Below are 16,917 nucleotides of genomic sequence, written 5' to 3' on the forward strand. Positions count from 1 at the left end.
TTATTTAGCTTATTTTTGGGCTCTGTAATATAATTATTGATAATAATTATTACATTAACTAGTGTGTTAATAAAATATCATTACAGTTGCTTGGTCTGCGGTAATGTGTTATTTTATGCCATTAATACAACACTCGACGAGTAACCTAAGGTCCTTACAGACAGACAAATCCGCTAGCCCAATGCCCAGGGCTAGTGCTTTTTAACACAGAGCTAGTGACAAGGGTTTCCTCTACAATACATAGACGTCAACGTTGTGTCTTATCTTATAGGGAAGACAAAAAACCTGTAAATTGCTCTTTGATTATTGTTTATATTCTGTTTGTCCGATATCCCCATTCTGAAATTGTTTCCTGTCCTGTTTTTCAGGGACACAAACAGCTGGTGCTGGAAGGTATATCCAAGTTCTTTATAGCGCACGACAACAGCAGCAGACAGAAAATGAACTCTGACAGGTATCAACGTCTTGTATTCAGTCAACAACAATTTCGTTTTGTATTTTCTTAACCTAAAGCTTTATTTTTATTAAAAAACATTTAAGATGCTTTTGCAAATAATGTGTCATCTCAACAGAATTTTGTTGTCTAAGGCAGAATTTTGTTGATCTTGGTGCTAGGATCACCTTAAGTGCATAGCTACCTCACGCACTTAAGGTAATCCTAGTGCTAAGATCACTTCGTAAAACAGGGCAGTCTTTAATTGCTTGAATATGCTAGTGTAGTTTCTGTCAGGTTTTCTAGCCGTTCATATTAGACATAAATTATGTAGCATGGCTTGAAAGTAAAAATGTTTTACTTCTGGCAGTTACGAGCCTGCTTACAGCAATTTTAAACCAGTAAAGTTGTCAATAAATTTAAAAACCAAAAAAGATCCCTTCTGCTGACAGCAGTAATTTTTATCCAGTGTGTAAAAAGAAGACCAGCGGTAAAGCAATTCATATTGCAACTATGGTAATTGTCGTCACCAAGTTCGAGCTCTGGTGTAATGAGGTATTTGTGTTTAATATTATATTTATTTATTGTTATTGTTATTATTATTGTTTTCATTCCAGCCAGTGCTCCACAACTGGTGTAACAAAGGCTGTGGTATGTATTACCCTGTCTGTGGGATGATACATATAAAAGATCCCTTGCTGCTAATCGGAAAGTGTAGCCCATGAAGTGGCAACAACGGGTTTCCTCTCTCAATATATGTGTGGTCCTTAACCATATGTCTGACGCCATATAACCGTAAATAAAATGTGTTGAGTGCGTCGTCAAATTAAACATTTCCTTCCTGATTATTTTTTTATCAATTTTAAAATTTTGAACTATTAGATTGAATATTGCGATTTTATTTTATTTTATTGATTTAAATTTTTTTTTTTTTTTTTTTTTCCCAGTGAAGACCTGATGTGTGAAGACCTGGGTGTGGAATGTTTACGCCAGACAGAAGGAACCGTCATTCTCCATGTCATGTTCGCTGTCAAACAGGACCAGGACCTCGGCAGGGAGTTTGTTAAATATTTAAAAGTAAGTCTTACAGATGTTCCACTTCATACTCTGCTTTTCTCAGCTGGGTGTAACCTTAGGGTTTGTTGAGGGAAAATCATGATACAACCTCGAGATCAAGAGTTTAGGGGACCCTAAAGGTTTGTGTATAGTTTATTAAGTAACTAATGAAGTTAATATTAATTATATCCCAGATTAACTTTCATTCAACAAAATAAAAACAGCAACAGCAAGATTAAGGGTTTGTTGTAACCTTAGGGTTTTTGAGGAAAACTCATGATACCACCCAGAGATCTACTCTTTAGGAGACCCTAAAAGTTTGTAACTAAAGAAGTTAATATTAATTAAATTCCAGATTCGATTTTTTTTTTAAAAACATCAAAAGCAAGATAAAGGTGGATAAACAAGATCCACTACTAAAAACATGTCCAAACCCATAACCATGCACAAGAGTCCGAGAAAGTGAAGGAGAAAGAAAAACGTACCTGTTACATGACCAGAACAGGTTGCCTAGGACCCAATAGAAGTTAAGAGTTTGTTTTGTTTAACAACACCACTAAAGCACATTGATTTATTAATCGTCGGATATTGAATGTCAAATATTTTGTAATTTTGAGAGGAAATCTGCTGCATTTTTTTTTGTTAGTAGCAAGGGATCTTATATGCACCATTCCACAGACAGGATATCACTCACCATAGCCTTTGATATACCAGTCACGGTGCACTGGCTGGAATGAGAAATAGCCCAATGGGTCTACTGACATGCACATCAAGCGAGCACTTTACCACTGGGCTATGTTTCGCTCCCTCCCAATAGAAGATTCATTTGATTGGCTTTTGGAATGTTCTGAACTGTTCATTACTTTTTCAGTGACATACACACATTTTGTTGCTAGAATTGAGCTTATAATAAAAAGTAATGCATGTGTACATGAAGTAACTAGTAACACACTTTTGATTTCATCTCTAATAATGTTTTAATTCTTTGACGATCTTTTGTTCATGATTTTGTTAAATTAATGTCTTCCTGTTTTTTCCAGAGTACTCAGCTATCCAGTCCCACTCATGTTCTAGAACCATTTAATTTGGCCTTAGCCTTGTCTATAGCCAGAATACACAGGTTTGAAGACCAGGTAATAATATACAAATTCAATAATCATATGGATATTAATGCCACAATCTTAAGTACATTTTAAATACTAAAGCCTATAGAATAGATCATCCTGTTTACATTTCTGTTGATACACTTTTTTTGTGATTTATGTTAGCTTTTGTCTCTAGTCTGTCTCATATAAAAGTGCAGTTACTGTTACTGTAGCCTTCACAATAGTCAAATCAGGATGGTTCTGGGCTATTTAGTTCAGCAATGTATTTCTTCTTTCTTCACACAATCAGGGTCTTCTAGATTATGGTAGCCCCACTCCTATGGCAATAATGTGCATTATATATCGTTGAATATGCATACCAGGCCAAATGCCTTAATTGTCCCTTCCTTTAACACAGGTTTTCTGCCAGGTATTAAAAATAGAACTGCACCTACTAGGTGGTTATGCAGGGTTCGCACGGGCCTGGAAAAGTCCTTGAATTTTGACGTAGTACTTCAAAAGTACTGGAAATTTGCAAATTCAGAAAAGGTCCTGGAAAAGTACTGGAATTTCATTAAAAACTACTTGAAAATTGCCGAAATGTACTTGAGGTTTTTTTACAAGCAGAATGTCTCTCTTACTGATTAAAATCTGGAAAAAATAATAAGTATTTGCTGACGTATTTCTCGGGTATTTGTCGTAATCAAAACCCGGAAGTGATATGTGTTGCTGCCGATATAGATAGACTGGCATACAAGTCCTTGTTGCGCTTGCTATATGCACCACAGTGTGAAGATTAAAGTAGACTGGGCTGCTGTCTACTGGAAACAGTGCATTACTAATAGTTGAACCGGTTTATGAGCGAGACAGGTAACCAGTCGTGTGCTGAAAAACGGTCAGCTGTAGTTAACTAGTGATGTGTGTGTGTTAAACTGCTTGTAACATTGTGCCAAAGACTACTTGAAAAACTAAAAAAATATACTTGAAAAGTACTTGAAAAGTACTGGAATTTCTGTTCACCAGGTCTGTATGAACCATGTTATGGGTTTGAAATCTTTTGAAATTGGACTCTGCATAAATTGTACTTTAAAAAAAAATTTAAACAGCGGTTTGCTTAGTATTATCTATCTAAAAAAACATTTTTTTTTAATATATCCATTAATTTCAAAACTTTTAGTGTACGGAATTTTACCCTGTGGCTTTTGTGTATTAGTGTTCACAAGTGATAGCCATTTTTCATTAAAAAATATTTTAGTAAATGGTGATTTTACTCATTTGTCAAATTTCATACTGAACATGTGTACCTTAGCAGGTGTTGAGTAATATAAATTTTATAGGTATTAGATTATTCATTGGATGCTTTTATTTTCACCATTTTTCAGATTTTTGATTTTCTGAAGATGACCATTTTGAAGAGTTTCAAGGATCTGGACCGACAGCAGCAGTCGTTCTGTGTGCGGGAAGTCGTCGCTGAAACACTGGACGTCCAAGATCTTGTGTTAGAGACTGTTACAAACAGGTTGTTACATCAATGTGGATACTGTTCATTCTTAATTAGACAGTAGTGTATGTAATTTTACCTTGTAGCTAACTACCGTATATCTTCGCCTATAAGTCAAATTTTTTTCACCCAAAAATTATTTTATAACTTGGGGGGTCGACTTGCAAGAGGGTAAAAACATTTCACCCAAAAATATTACCGTTTTGGGGATTATTTTACAAGTTTTATTGATGAAGTTTGCCCTGTATTTATACTCAAATATGTTAATTTGACACATTTGTTTTTTATAACCCTTTTTTTTTTTTTACATTAGAACAGTTTTGGTTATGCAAAATGGCGTGCGATCTCACTCGCATGCCAAGAGAACAGTCCACTTAGTTAAAATAACAGTCATCACTAATAGCAAAAATGTCAACAATACTAACTACCTGTTGCCTGAGTTTATTTTGAAATCTGGTCACTGGCATTAATGGTTGTTCAAACAATGTTTTGTTGGTGATTAACTTCAGCTTAGACTGATATCTGCAGTTCACTGGAGCAATAGGGACATACATAAAAACCAGTGTACTTTCCAGAGTTATCCTCCTTACATGTATTAATATGGCGGCAAAACATGTGATTAACTGATACTTTCAGTTTTATTGTAGTGATCTGTTGTCAGTGTTTATAAATAAAGTTGTTGTCTGTGCACAAAACCATGCTGTACAGTGCCATACGGTAACAGCCAAACAGCTTTCACTATCTACTAAGGGAATATTTCGTTTTGATGCTATGTTACTTGTTTGCGATGTACAAAACGTTAAAACCAAAGTTTGTAAAATAATTTTCATTTGTTCAAATATTGTACATTATTGTTCTCATGTGCTGAAAATAAGAAATACTTCAATATTTATAAGTTCTTTTTCATGGGTCGACTTATAAACGGGTCAATAAAAAAAATATGTTTTCAGGGCTTGAAATTAGGGACTCGACTTATAGCCGAGATCGACTTACAGGCGAAGATATACGGTACTAACCCACTTTCCTGGAAAGACAACCCAGATAGCTGAAGTGTGTGTCCACGACAGCGTGCTTTAACCGTAATTGGATATAAACATGAAAATAAGTAATAATTCTGATTCAGTACATCATAATTATTCTCTTATTGCTATTTCTCATTCCAGCTAGATGCACAGTCGGTCTAGGATAGATCCCCGTCGGTGGGCCCATTGGGCTATTTCTTGTTCCAGCCAGTGCACCACGACTGGTATACCAAAGGCTGTGGTATGTACTATCCTGTCTGTGGGATGGTGCATATAAAAGATTCCTTGCTACTAATGAAAAAATGTAGCGGGTTTCCTCTCAATGACTGTGTCAAAATGACCACATATGTTTGACATGCAGTAGCTGATGATTAAAAAATCAATGTGCTCTAGTGGTGTCATTAAACAAAACAAACTTCTAAGTTCCAGCCAGTTCACCACTACTAGTATATCAAAGGCCATGGTATGTGCTACCCTGTCTGGACTGGTACATATAAAAGATCCCTTCAAAAAAAAAAATTATAGGTCAAAATTACCATATGTTTGACATCCAGTAGCCGATGATAAATAAATCAATGTGCTCTAGTGGTGTCGTTAAACAAAACAAACTTTAACTGTAACATTTTCTTATTGTTACACATATGCGTTGGAAGATGCCAGCAACTTTGGGGGAGAGAGGGTATTAAAAATGTATAGGATATGACTTCATATAGATTGCCTTTCAGGTAGGGGGTGGGATGGCATTTTTATCAAATGGTTATGTTCTTCATTTATGCAAATTATATAGAGATTATTATACGAGCTTGTGTGTCATACTGAATTTACGAAACGAGTGTCAGGACTTTTGTATTGCCCGAGCGAGAGCGAGGATAATACATGAATCTTGACACTCGTTTCGTAAAACCAGTATGACTCGCACGCAAGTGTAATAATTTCTTTATTATCCATGTTATAACCCAACTCGAAATGTTTCAGCCACAACTAGAAGGTGACGACGAAATGACGTCATATTTTAAATGCACAGTCTGAGCTAGGACTGGAGAAGCAACGTCATGTTATGACGTCGCTTCCCACAATTACATCATTACACTTGTTATTACACATGTGCTTCTTATGATTATTATTAACTCTATTGTGTTGAACCATATGGATAATAAAGGACATTTTTAAATGTTAAACACTGCTTGTTTCAGCGTGATTGGCTGGGACCAGGTGATGCAGGGTCTTGTACAACTTGGCTTCTTGCTGATGGACAGCTTCGGACCTAAGGCCATCTTTGGGAGGATCGAGACTCAATCTGTTGTGGTTAACACACCGACCAACTCAGCCTGTAAACTTGGAGCTAGGATCCTTATCAACACTTTCAAGGTTTGCACTGAAACTTGAGTATACACTGATAGGATATTCTTAGAAATAATACAATTAAAATAGCTTCTTTTTTTTCTTTTGGCCGATAGCAATGCAGTGCTAAAATGCTCATTGGAGGTGCTCTGGGTTAATAACCCCAGGTGGATTTTATCCCTTATTATTTCTTCCTCTCTCACTTTCTTAATCACAGGGCTTCTAGATTATGTTAGCCCGACTTCCATGGCTAGTGATATTCAATGTTGGGCTAGTAAATAACTACTATGCCCGACGGCTAGTGAAAAAAAGAAAAAAGTAAAATGTTGCTGTTAACTCGATTTTGTAAATAAGAATATCCTGCCCCCACCCCAACCCCCCAATGTTAGTGTTTTAAAGCTCTATCTAACCTTTAGATGACATCTGAATATTACTATTACTAATATAGGGAAATAAAAAAACAATTCTGACCGTACCGTAACCAATATTTCATATTGTGCATTCAGTGCACTTCATATCAACACATTGTTTTCATCTTATCCTGGCCTCTGGGTAAATTCTGACCAGTCCATAGGACGGGGTGTGTGTGGAAATATGCACTGTGTTACCCAGAGGCTAGGATAAGTATTCATGAAAAAAGAAGGCGATTAAAGTTTTCAACATTTGTTAAAATGCATTTCATACATTGGTTGCACATAATTTTAGGCTCATGAAGTGGTGCGACCGGAAATACTGGACCAGATATTTAACCGAGTCATCACAAAGGCTACATCACCAGTGTCACATTACCTAGGTACGTACAGTACAGTGATAAATATTACTGGATTTTTTTAATCCTGGTTTAATACGTTGACTGAGTATTATTGTCTGTGGGAAAGTGCTTTTGTTTTGTTTTTTTCTTTTTTTTGCTACTTATTTTCATGCTTATATCCAATTATGATTAAAACATGCTGTCGTGGACACACACCTCAACTATCTGAGCTGTCTATCCAGGAAAGTGGGTTAGTGGTTAGTGGTTAGTTGTTAGTGGTTAGTTGTTAGTGGTTAGTTGTTAGTGGTTAGTTGTTAGTGGTTAGTGAGAGATAAGAAGATGTAGTGGTCTTACATCTACCTACCCATTGAGTCGTTCGTTAAAACTCGCTATGGGTGGGAGCCAGTACTGGGCTGCAAACCCAGTACCTACCAATCTTATGTCTGATGGCTTAACCACAACACCACCGAGGCTGGTAAGTGCTTTTAAAAGATCCCTATCTACATTTAGTAAGCATACCTTATGAAGTAGAAGCAGGTTTTGCTGTTATTTTTTAGACCAAGCATTCCAATTACTAGAAGTTAAACACATACATTCATATGCAGTCAAATATTATTATCTTGATCTCTGATATCTCTTTAACCAAGGATATTTTGAGGTGGGACAAATTGTCCCACAGCATGTTTCACCAAATACTAGACTCTGTGATGTTTATTTTGACACACTGTTGTCTCAAACTATTTTATTTGGTTCCTTCAATATTAAGTTAACAAAGTTTCACTGTATACATAATTGCTGAGACAGACAGATAGTTGACTTGATTTATGTTCCATTCATTAATTTTAAAATGTTTTTAGCTCGTAAAAGATATATTCATACATTTTGGAGAAATTCTGTTTAATTTTATCACTAATGCTACCTGTACATGTACAGTGTATATTTTTAACACAAATGATTTAGTTTGTTATATAATTATGGGTTTGTAAATTCTTTTATAATTAACGTACTTATTCTTAATAAATTTCAGTTTTTTTAAATCAGTTTTAATTGACGACGTTTTCAGATTTGTTAGCTGACACAGTGAAATCAGCACCTCAGATATTGCTGGAGTCGGTTCCAAAAGTGCGTGAAGCATTTGATTATCTCTCGTTTCTGCCTCCTGCATCGGCCCAGGGACTTATGACTGCCATTCAGCCTCTACTGAAACTCAGCATGTCACTCAAAGATTCACTCATTCTCGTTCTGAGAAAATCCATGTTTTCCAGGTGACAATTGATAATTTTGAATTTGATAGTAGACTACTAGAGATGAAAAATAAGCATAATTCCAGAATTTATCCAAAAACTTATCCTGTCCTCTTTGATATTGTAATGATTTCGCTTTCTCAGCACGTGCCCACTTATAGACCGGTGCTAGAATCGAATTAAATACAGTTCTCAAAATGCCTTGCTGGGTTCGGCTACCCCTTTCGGTCGTAGACTTCAAAAATTAAATTCCAATATGAAAAACATACGATTAACTTTTCTCACTAACTAATAAAATAATCACATAAGTCGTCCTTTTTCACAGTGTTTATTTAAGGGTTTCAGTAGATCATAAAAATCAATTACAGTTAACCAGCAAAATAATTAAGATTTTAATAGATTTCATGATTGACATTGAGAGGTCCATGTTACATCATAGTTATTCAAATTTCCCACAACTCGGCCACCATTCAATTCCCCGCCCATGAAACAATAAAAACCCAATATGCATTACCATTTGTTTATGCTAAGAGAATGAAGATCAATCGCAAACATCGAAAACGTACCTAAACATTCATTCCCACTCGTGAAACCACAAGATTCCCAAACATAGAATAGTTGGAAATTTACGAGATAGAAATGATATTTCCTTCACTCAATTCCTCTCTTTGAAATTCCAATAATCTCCTTTCAAAAATATTTTAGTAACCTCTCAAGTGTCAATACAAAATATGCCTAACAATAATTCTGAGGTTTACGGTAATGCAATGCGTGACGGTGACAACTAACAAAAATACACTACCATTTAGTTAATGAATTACACAATAAATAAATAGCTTACCATTGTCGGTTCTCACAAATCTAAAACAATTTGGAATAATAACAGAGTAAGAGAGAGCCATTCAAAAAGCTACACATAAAAAAAAACAATCAACATACACACATGTTGTACCTTTGGTTGAACAATCAGAAGTGAGTAAACTGATGGACAAATCTAGCATTAATAAGTGGAATGGCTCTCATTGGTCCAAATTAATGACATGACATTAATTGGACATGACGATTGGTTAACCTATCCTAACAATTCTTCGTGAGAAATAATGAAGATTATCGACAAACTTAATTATAGCCGAATATTGCCGAAAATTATACATCGGTACAACAGAAATTACGTAAATAAAATAAACAATTCTAACTTAATTATCTTTTCAAATGGTATCCCAAAATACAATATAACATTATTTTTAACCCCTCCTCAAATATTACATAACGTGATATTGATTATAAAATCCAAGCCTAAACATTACAATATTATATGGTCTCATGCACTGTTTGGAAAATCAATGGATCTGAATGATCGTTCCTGTAACTTTACCAATCAACAATCTGATTCATAGAATGGCTGATTAAAGTGCTAATAGTGTGCTAGAAGATGTTAGTATAAGAAGTACAGAAACCAAGAATAAAATTAAGAAACCAAACATAAGTAGAAAAAGGACAGACAACGAATCAGATTTTTCAGGAAAGTATTAGAAATATACAGATTTGTTACATTATAAAGGTCACAATAATACTCTACTTTTGAAAACCCAGCAAGATTTTCTGGAGTTTTTGTCGTATGTAATTTTTAACTCTTTGTTATTGTAGGTGTTCTTATGTGTATTTTTGGGATATTTTAAATTAGTGGGTCATGTCATTGTTATGTCTTTGTGTTCCTGTTGAGTTTGGGATTGTAGGTGTCTTTATGTGTATTTTTGGGATATTTTGTTGGTCATTTTAAAGTGGTAGGGTTGGGTGGAATAGTTCCAACAGCCCTAAGATGTCTGGTGTAATTATAGCATTTTGTTTTTGTTATTCTCAGTAAGTTTCTGTTTTCCAAGGTTTGCTGTCACACATGATTGTGAGAGTGAAATGTGTGGTTAATATGTTTTTTAACTCTTTTGCAGGCAAGTCGATGCTCGTAAGATTGGTGTTTTCGGCTTCTTAATGATTGTGAAAAACTTCAAGGTCATCGGTGGGTTACCTTCTAGTCAGTGCAGTCAGCCATTCTCCTTGAGTCAGGTATCATATTTCCATTATTCAGAACGTTTTAGCATCAGAAATTAAAAAAAAAATTCTCTCTTTGTTTGTGTACTGGATGATTTGAAATGTGTTTGTTTTATTTCTCCCCTACTGATCCAATCAGAGGGAACTGCAGGTTTCATCTCTGTCCTGTCCTGTCTGTCCGTTTGTCCATCTGTCCTACATATAGTTTTCTGGAAAAAAAATTCACAATTCCTCGACATTAATCTGAAATTACCGGCCTCGGTGGCGTCGTGGCAGGCCATCGGTCTACAGGCTGGTAGGTAGTGGGTTCGGATCCCAGTCGAGGCATGGGATTTTTAATCCAGATACCGACTCCAAACCCTGAGTGAGTGCTCCACAAGGCTCATTGGGTAGGTGTAAACCACTTGCACCGACCAGTGATCCACAACTGGTTCAACAAAGGCCATGGTTTGTGCTATCCTGCCTGTGGGAAGCGCAAATAAAAGATCCCTTGCTGCCTGTCGTAAAAAGAGTAGCCTATGTGGTGACAGCGGGTTTCCTCTGAAAATAGTGTCAGAATGACCATATGTTTGACGTCCAATAGCCGATGATAAGATAAAAAATCAATGTGCTCTAGTGACGTCGTTAAATAAAACAAACTTTACTTTAATCTGAAATTGTATGTATAGCTTTAATATGTACTGTCACAGATGATATCAACTTTGAATTTCATGGCAATATACCCAGAGTTATGAATTTTTTTTGGGCCCAGTACTGCTTAAAGCCCCAGTCACACTGTCCCGGTGATGGCCACAGTATCTCATGGTAGGTCCCGGTGATGGCCACAGTATCTCATGGTAGGTCCCGGTGATGGCCACAGTATCTCATGGTAGGTCCCGGTGATGGCAACAGTATCTCATGGTAGGTCCCGGTGATGGCCACAGTATCTCATGGTAGGTCCCGGTGATGGCCACAGTATCTCATGGTAGGTCCCGGTGATGGCCACAGTATCTCATGGTAGGTCCCGGTGATGGCCACGGTATCTCATGGTAGGTCCCGGTGATGGCCACGGTATCTCATGGTAGGTCCCGGTGATGGCCACGGTATCTCATGGTAGGTCCCGGTGATGGCCACAGTATCTCATGGTAGGTCCCGGTGCTATGAACCGTATCTCACCATAGCTCTGGCTCCAATTTTGCTCAAAGAGACAGTCTGCCATGGTGGTGCTAAGGTTATTATACGGTGACCCACGGTTTCACTACGGAAGACTACAGTATTGCTTTGGACTCCACTACGGTTCCCCACGGTAGGCTACGGACCCCACTACGGTTCCCCACGGTAGGCTACGGACCCCACTACGGTTCCCCATGGTAGGCTACGGACCCCACTACGGTTCCCCACGGTAGGCTACGGACCCCACTACGGTTCCCCACGGTAGGCTACGGACCCCACTACGGTTCCCCGCGGTAGGCTACGGACCCCACTACGGTTCCCCGCGGTAGGCTACGGACCCCACTACGGTTCCCCGCGGTAGGCTACGGACCCCACTACGGTTCCCCGCGGTAGGCTACGGACCCCACTACGGTTCCCCGCGGTAGGCTACGGACCCCACTACGGTTCCTCGCGGTAGGCTACGGACCCCACTACGGTTCCCCGCGGTAGGCTACGGTGCACCGTAGCGCTGCCTGCGACTACTGCGGTGTCATCAAGGACTATGAAGGTGGTGCTACGGTTTGTCACGGTTTGACAGGGACACCTTCCGTAGGGTCACCTTACTGCTGCCATTTGTCACTGTAAGTCACCATAGGAGTAGATACAGTGAACCACGGATGGCCATGGATGGCCAAAGAAAGGTGTATGGTGGTCCTATGGCGAGACACGGTGGTACTAAGATTACACTATGGTGGCATTACGATATGCATCAACGGCGGCAAGTTAAGATGAGCCACTGAAGTTTTAAACAGCTTAAAACATCTGTGATGATCTACGGTTCGTCACGGATCACCCCGGATGGGTACAGTTTGCTATGGTTTTCCGCCGGACTCACTACGGTTACCCACGGTTCCCCCCCCCAATTTCAAGCACCATGAGTCACCGTAGCCAAACACCGTAACAGTGTGACTGACACTTTAGCAGTATACTCAGAATGCTTGTTTATTTAAAATTCATTCATATGTTAACTTCACTTCTCAGCTAAATGCATTCCTCCCCTTCCCCACCTCATTACAGTAGTTGAGTTTGATCTCAGCATGCCGAAAAGCCAAAAGAAAACTAAAATAAGATATATCAATTTGATGTCATATTTTCAGATTCTTTTTCCACATTTTAGACCACATGTCAAAATAACTAGTAATGAAACAAAACACTGGTATCATAAAAAAAAACCAGTGCCTCCACCCCATCCTTTATGCACATAATGCCAATCAACGTAATTGGTTTGAATGTTTTATAATTTTTATTTCCTATTTTTCTTCATATTTTCCACCAGTGCAGCTGGTATCAAAGGCCATGATCAGGGAACATTTTGTTTTCAAAATCTTGATTGGCGATATTTCTAGTCAATTAAAAGTTGATTGACAACTACTGTTTTAATGTTTTAAAATTGTGTCGCGATCTCTAAAACTTGTGTAGCGATTTGCACCGCAATACTGAACAAAATGTTCCCTGGTGGTATGTGCTGTCCTGTCTGTGGGTGTGATGGCAGTTGATTTTCTCATTCTGAAAACCAAGTGTCAGTATAACCATATGTTTTCAAAACCAAATAGCCAGTTTGAAATATGCTGAGTTGTCACTGAACAAACATTCCTTTCCTTTCCGTCTCCAGATCCAAGTTGATGTGCACAGACCGTACAACCCGGCCAGTAACGAAGCCCTCTGTCTCGAGATCATAGGAAATCTCCGCCGGTGTTGTTCACAGCAAGCAGATGTTCGACTCCTGCTCTATGAGGTATTTGTATGACCATCACCACACCTGGCATGTAGTCTCAGGGCTAGAAATAGCAAGTAAAATATGACCTGCTGTTATTTTTCTATAATAGCAGGACAAAAGAAATATGTCTTGCTAAGAAACGATATATGGCCTGATGGATAAAAAGACAGCATGCAGTGATATGAGGGTTTGGTATAGTGTGTGCAGAATTATGATATGGATTTTGGGCATTATGGAATTAAAATATAACAGAATTAACAGTTAAATAGCAGATGAAAGAATTGTAGAAACTTCTCTTTGTTGAAAAAAAATGACTTGTGAATTTTTTGTGGTTTTAGTGGGTGAATTTCTATTTTACCTGCTAGGTCTAAAAAATGGACTGCTTTTTCGCTTTTCACAGGCCGCTATTTTGAACCCTGAGTCTTTCAAATATATATTATGTAACAACAAAAGAAAGAAAATCATAACTGATCTTTTCAAAATGCTGAATATTAGTCACTTTTTCAAATTTAACTCTATTACGTTTCTGTTTTTAAGTTTGTTTTTCACAAACTGTTAGTCCTAGATTAATTAAATTTATGCCACAGCTGTGATTCAAATGATTCACTTTAAAAATTATTTTGTATACTTTATTTATGTATTGTTTTTAAATACAACTAAATTATCATAAATTGTTTAACAAATCAAGATTTTTTTATTTATTATTACAAATATTTTTTTTACACCATATCCAATTGTAGCATGTAAGATATGTAATTTAGCAAAATTCTTGTTAATCTTTCTCCACAGCACAGTTTACTTATAATACTTTAATTTCTCTTCCAGGGTCTGTATGAGGTTCTTGATCGGAACACTCAGCTTCAAGCACCCATCCTGGATTTGCTCCTACATCAGGTATTGTTGTCAGTACTTGAACCATATTGGAAAGGTAGTAGAACTGTTATATGTTTCTTTTTTAAAACTAATGTCGCTTGATGCATGGTCGGTCTGGGATCGATCCCCGTCGGTGGGTCCATTGGGCTATTTCTTGCTCCAGCCAGTGCACGACGACTGGTATATCAAAGGCCGTGGTGTGTGTTATCCTGTCTGTGGGATGGTGCATATAAAAGGTACCTTGCTGCTTAATGAAAAGAATAGCCCATGAAGTGGCGACAGCGGGTTTCCTCCCTCAGTATCTGTATGGTCCTTAAATAAAACATTTCCTTTCTTTCTTTTTAAAACTGCAAGTCTATAGTGTGGTGGTTAACTCTTATACATATAGCTTTACAATCAGAAAGGTCATCACTGAACCAAGTTTCCAACGTAAAATTTACAGAACTTAATTAATTTTAAACATATTTAAAAAAAACTATGTGATCAGGATCATTGATGTTGTTATTATTTATAACACTTTCACCAAGTTGATTTTCACTTTTACTCAACAACGAGTAATCCCAACCATCTTCTTCAATAAATTATTTTCGGGGAATATATCTGTTATGTTTTAAAAGAAATATTTTACAAATATTAAAAAATCGAACCCATGTGCTTTTTATGTCATCAATATTTATTATTATTATACCATCTTCTAGCATTCACAGAATCAAGATAAATAACTCCTTTGAATGTTGACAGCTCTGTTTAGAAAGACAGGTCTCATCTCGACTACAGTCGAGAATGGGAAGGAAAGAGATCAAATACATTTCTTTTCATACTTAACCTGACCTCTAACTAGGTGCATTTTCCACTATTTCCAATAGACTGATCCTAACATTGCAACAGTCAATGAAATGGCTATAATTTTCCAGGGTCTTCAGTGTCTCCAGTTTGCTGACACATGATAACTCTTCCTTTTTTTCTCCTTCACTCAAAGGGTCTAGACTAGACATCCTTTGAATCACTCTCTATTTTATCGAGACAATCATGTTTTTTGGTTGTGGTTGGGATTTTTTTTTTTTTTTTTATGAATTGATTTATCCACTTGTTATCTTTCATTTTACGTGTTATTTCATTTTTGCTGTTTTAAAGTTATTTTTTCACTTTAAAATTTTGCTGCAAGATCATGTTTCAGCCACCTTTAAGTTAAATAGATATTTTAAAAGGACTTTTTGATTTTATTTGAACAGATAAAGAAATATTTTGAGAGTGAAGATGATGTCATTCCGCCACTAAAGTTGGATTTGTCTATTCTTGCACAAGGAGATCAAGTCTATCTAGCAGAACCTTTGGTTAGTACCAGTGTACTGATCATTAAATTTCACTTGCATGATCATTTGGTTTGCTTACATTACAATTACATTTCTTCCAACACACATTAATGATACGTGCATTTTTACTTTAATTCATAAGCAGATATAAGCACCTGATTAAGAATATTTGTTATATTAATTTCAGAAAGATTTCTTGATGTGTTGTCAGCTACGTGTTTTAAAATTAAGATATTTTGTTTTGCTTTGTTTACTGTGAAAAATAATAACACTCATAAAATAATAATTAATATATGAAAATTTTATTTTGTTTAATGACATATAGTATTAGAGAAAACCCACTACATATTTCGATTAGTAGCAAGGGATCTTTTATATGCACTTTTCCCCACAGACAGAACAGCACATACCATGGCCTTTGATATACCAGTTGTAGGGCACTGGTTGGGACGGGAAAACCCCCCAAATCAGAGAATGGGTCCATTGAGGTGAACACACTACTTAAATTAAGATGTATCTATAGTTCTTTTTTCATACCATGGAATTTATTACAAGTTGATTTATTTCTGAGCTGATTGTTTTCTAAATTAGACAGAATTTTTTTTTATTATTATTATTTCCAAAACAGAAGAAAATTCTTATGTGAAACAAAACAGAAATTATTTACAAAAACCCCACATTTTTGTAGAAGAATGGGATGGACTAAATCAACCCGTGCACCACAACTGGTCACAGGCCGTGGTATGTGCTTTCCTGTCTGTGGAAAAAGTGCATATAAAAGATCCCTTGCTGCATCAGGAAAAATATAGCGGATTTCCTCTGATGACTACGCGTCAGGATTACCAAATGTTTGACATCTAATAGCCGGTGATTAATTAATCAAGTGTGCTCTAGTGGAGTCGTTAAACAAAACAGATTTTAACTTTGACTTTATAGATCTAAATTAATATTGTTTTATTGCTGCTTAGTGCTATGATGCATACAGTTGTGTTTTGTTTCAGGCTCACCTCTTGACGTGTTGTCAGCTGTGTGTAATTAAATCAAGACGGATACAGTCGGACCGTGAACGTAGTCACGACAATGATGACGACGATGATGATGAAGACGAAGTGGTCCACATTCTGTCCGAGTTGGAAGATCTTCTCAAGTCTTTGTCCAAAAGAATGGCGACCTGCGACATGGAAGACTTTGAACTGGTCCGTGGTTTCCATCTCATTTTGTAAATTACCAATCATGCTCGTTTGGTTACCCGTACGGCCATGGTATCCTGTCTGTGGGATGATGCATACAAAAGATCCCTTGCTGCTAATTGAAAAGAGTAGCCCATGAAGTGCTGACAGCGGG

General features: G+C 37.0%; 1 protein-coding gene across 1 annotated transcript in view; it reads left to right on the top strand.

The window, feature by feature from the left end:
* LOC121384270 (Fanconi anemia group I protein-like) overlaps positions 1-16,917 on the top strand; it is a 62,029-nt gene that overhangs the window by 13,023 nt on the left and 32,089 nt on the right. Inside the window, exons 8-19 of the mRNA XM_041514587.1 lie at positions 369-454; positions 1,381-1,510; positions 2,530-2,622; positions 3,957-4,093; positions 6,291-6,465; positions 7,144-7,231; positions 8,253-8,454; positions 10,380-10,494; positions 13,283-13,405; positions 14,213-14,281; positions 15,493-15,594; positions 16,575-16,769. Of these exons, the coding sequence (XP_041370521.1) occupies positions 369-454; positions 1,381-1,510; positions 2,530-2,622; positions 3,957-4,093; positions 6,291-6,465; positions 7,144-7,231; positions 8,253-8,454; positions 10,380-10,494; positions 13,283-13,405; positions 14,213-14,281; positions 15,493-15,594; positions 16,575-16,769 (1,515 nt within the window). The remainder of the gene's footprint in view (positions 1-368; positions 455-1,380; positions 1,511-2,529; positions 2,623-3,956; positions 4,094-6,290; positions 6,466-7,143; positions 7,232-8,252; positions 8,455-10,379; positions 10,495-13,282; positions 13,406-14,212; positions 14,282-15,492; positions 15,595-16,574; positions 16,770-16,917) is intronic.

The sequence above is a fragment of the Gigantopelta aegis genome, chromosome 10 (genome assembly GCF_016097555.1).
Source record: "Gigantopelta aegis isolate Gae_Host chromosome 10, Gae_host_genome, whole genome shotgun sequence".
Lineage (NCBI taxonomy): Eukaryota > Metazoa > Mollusca > Gastropoda > Neomphalida > Peltospiridae > Gigantopelta > Gigantopelta aegis.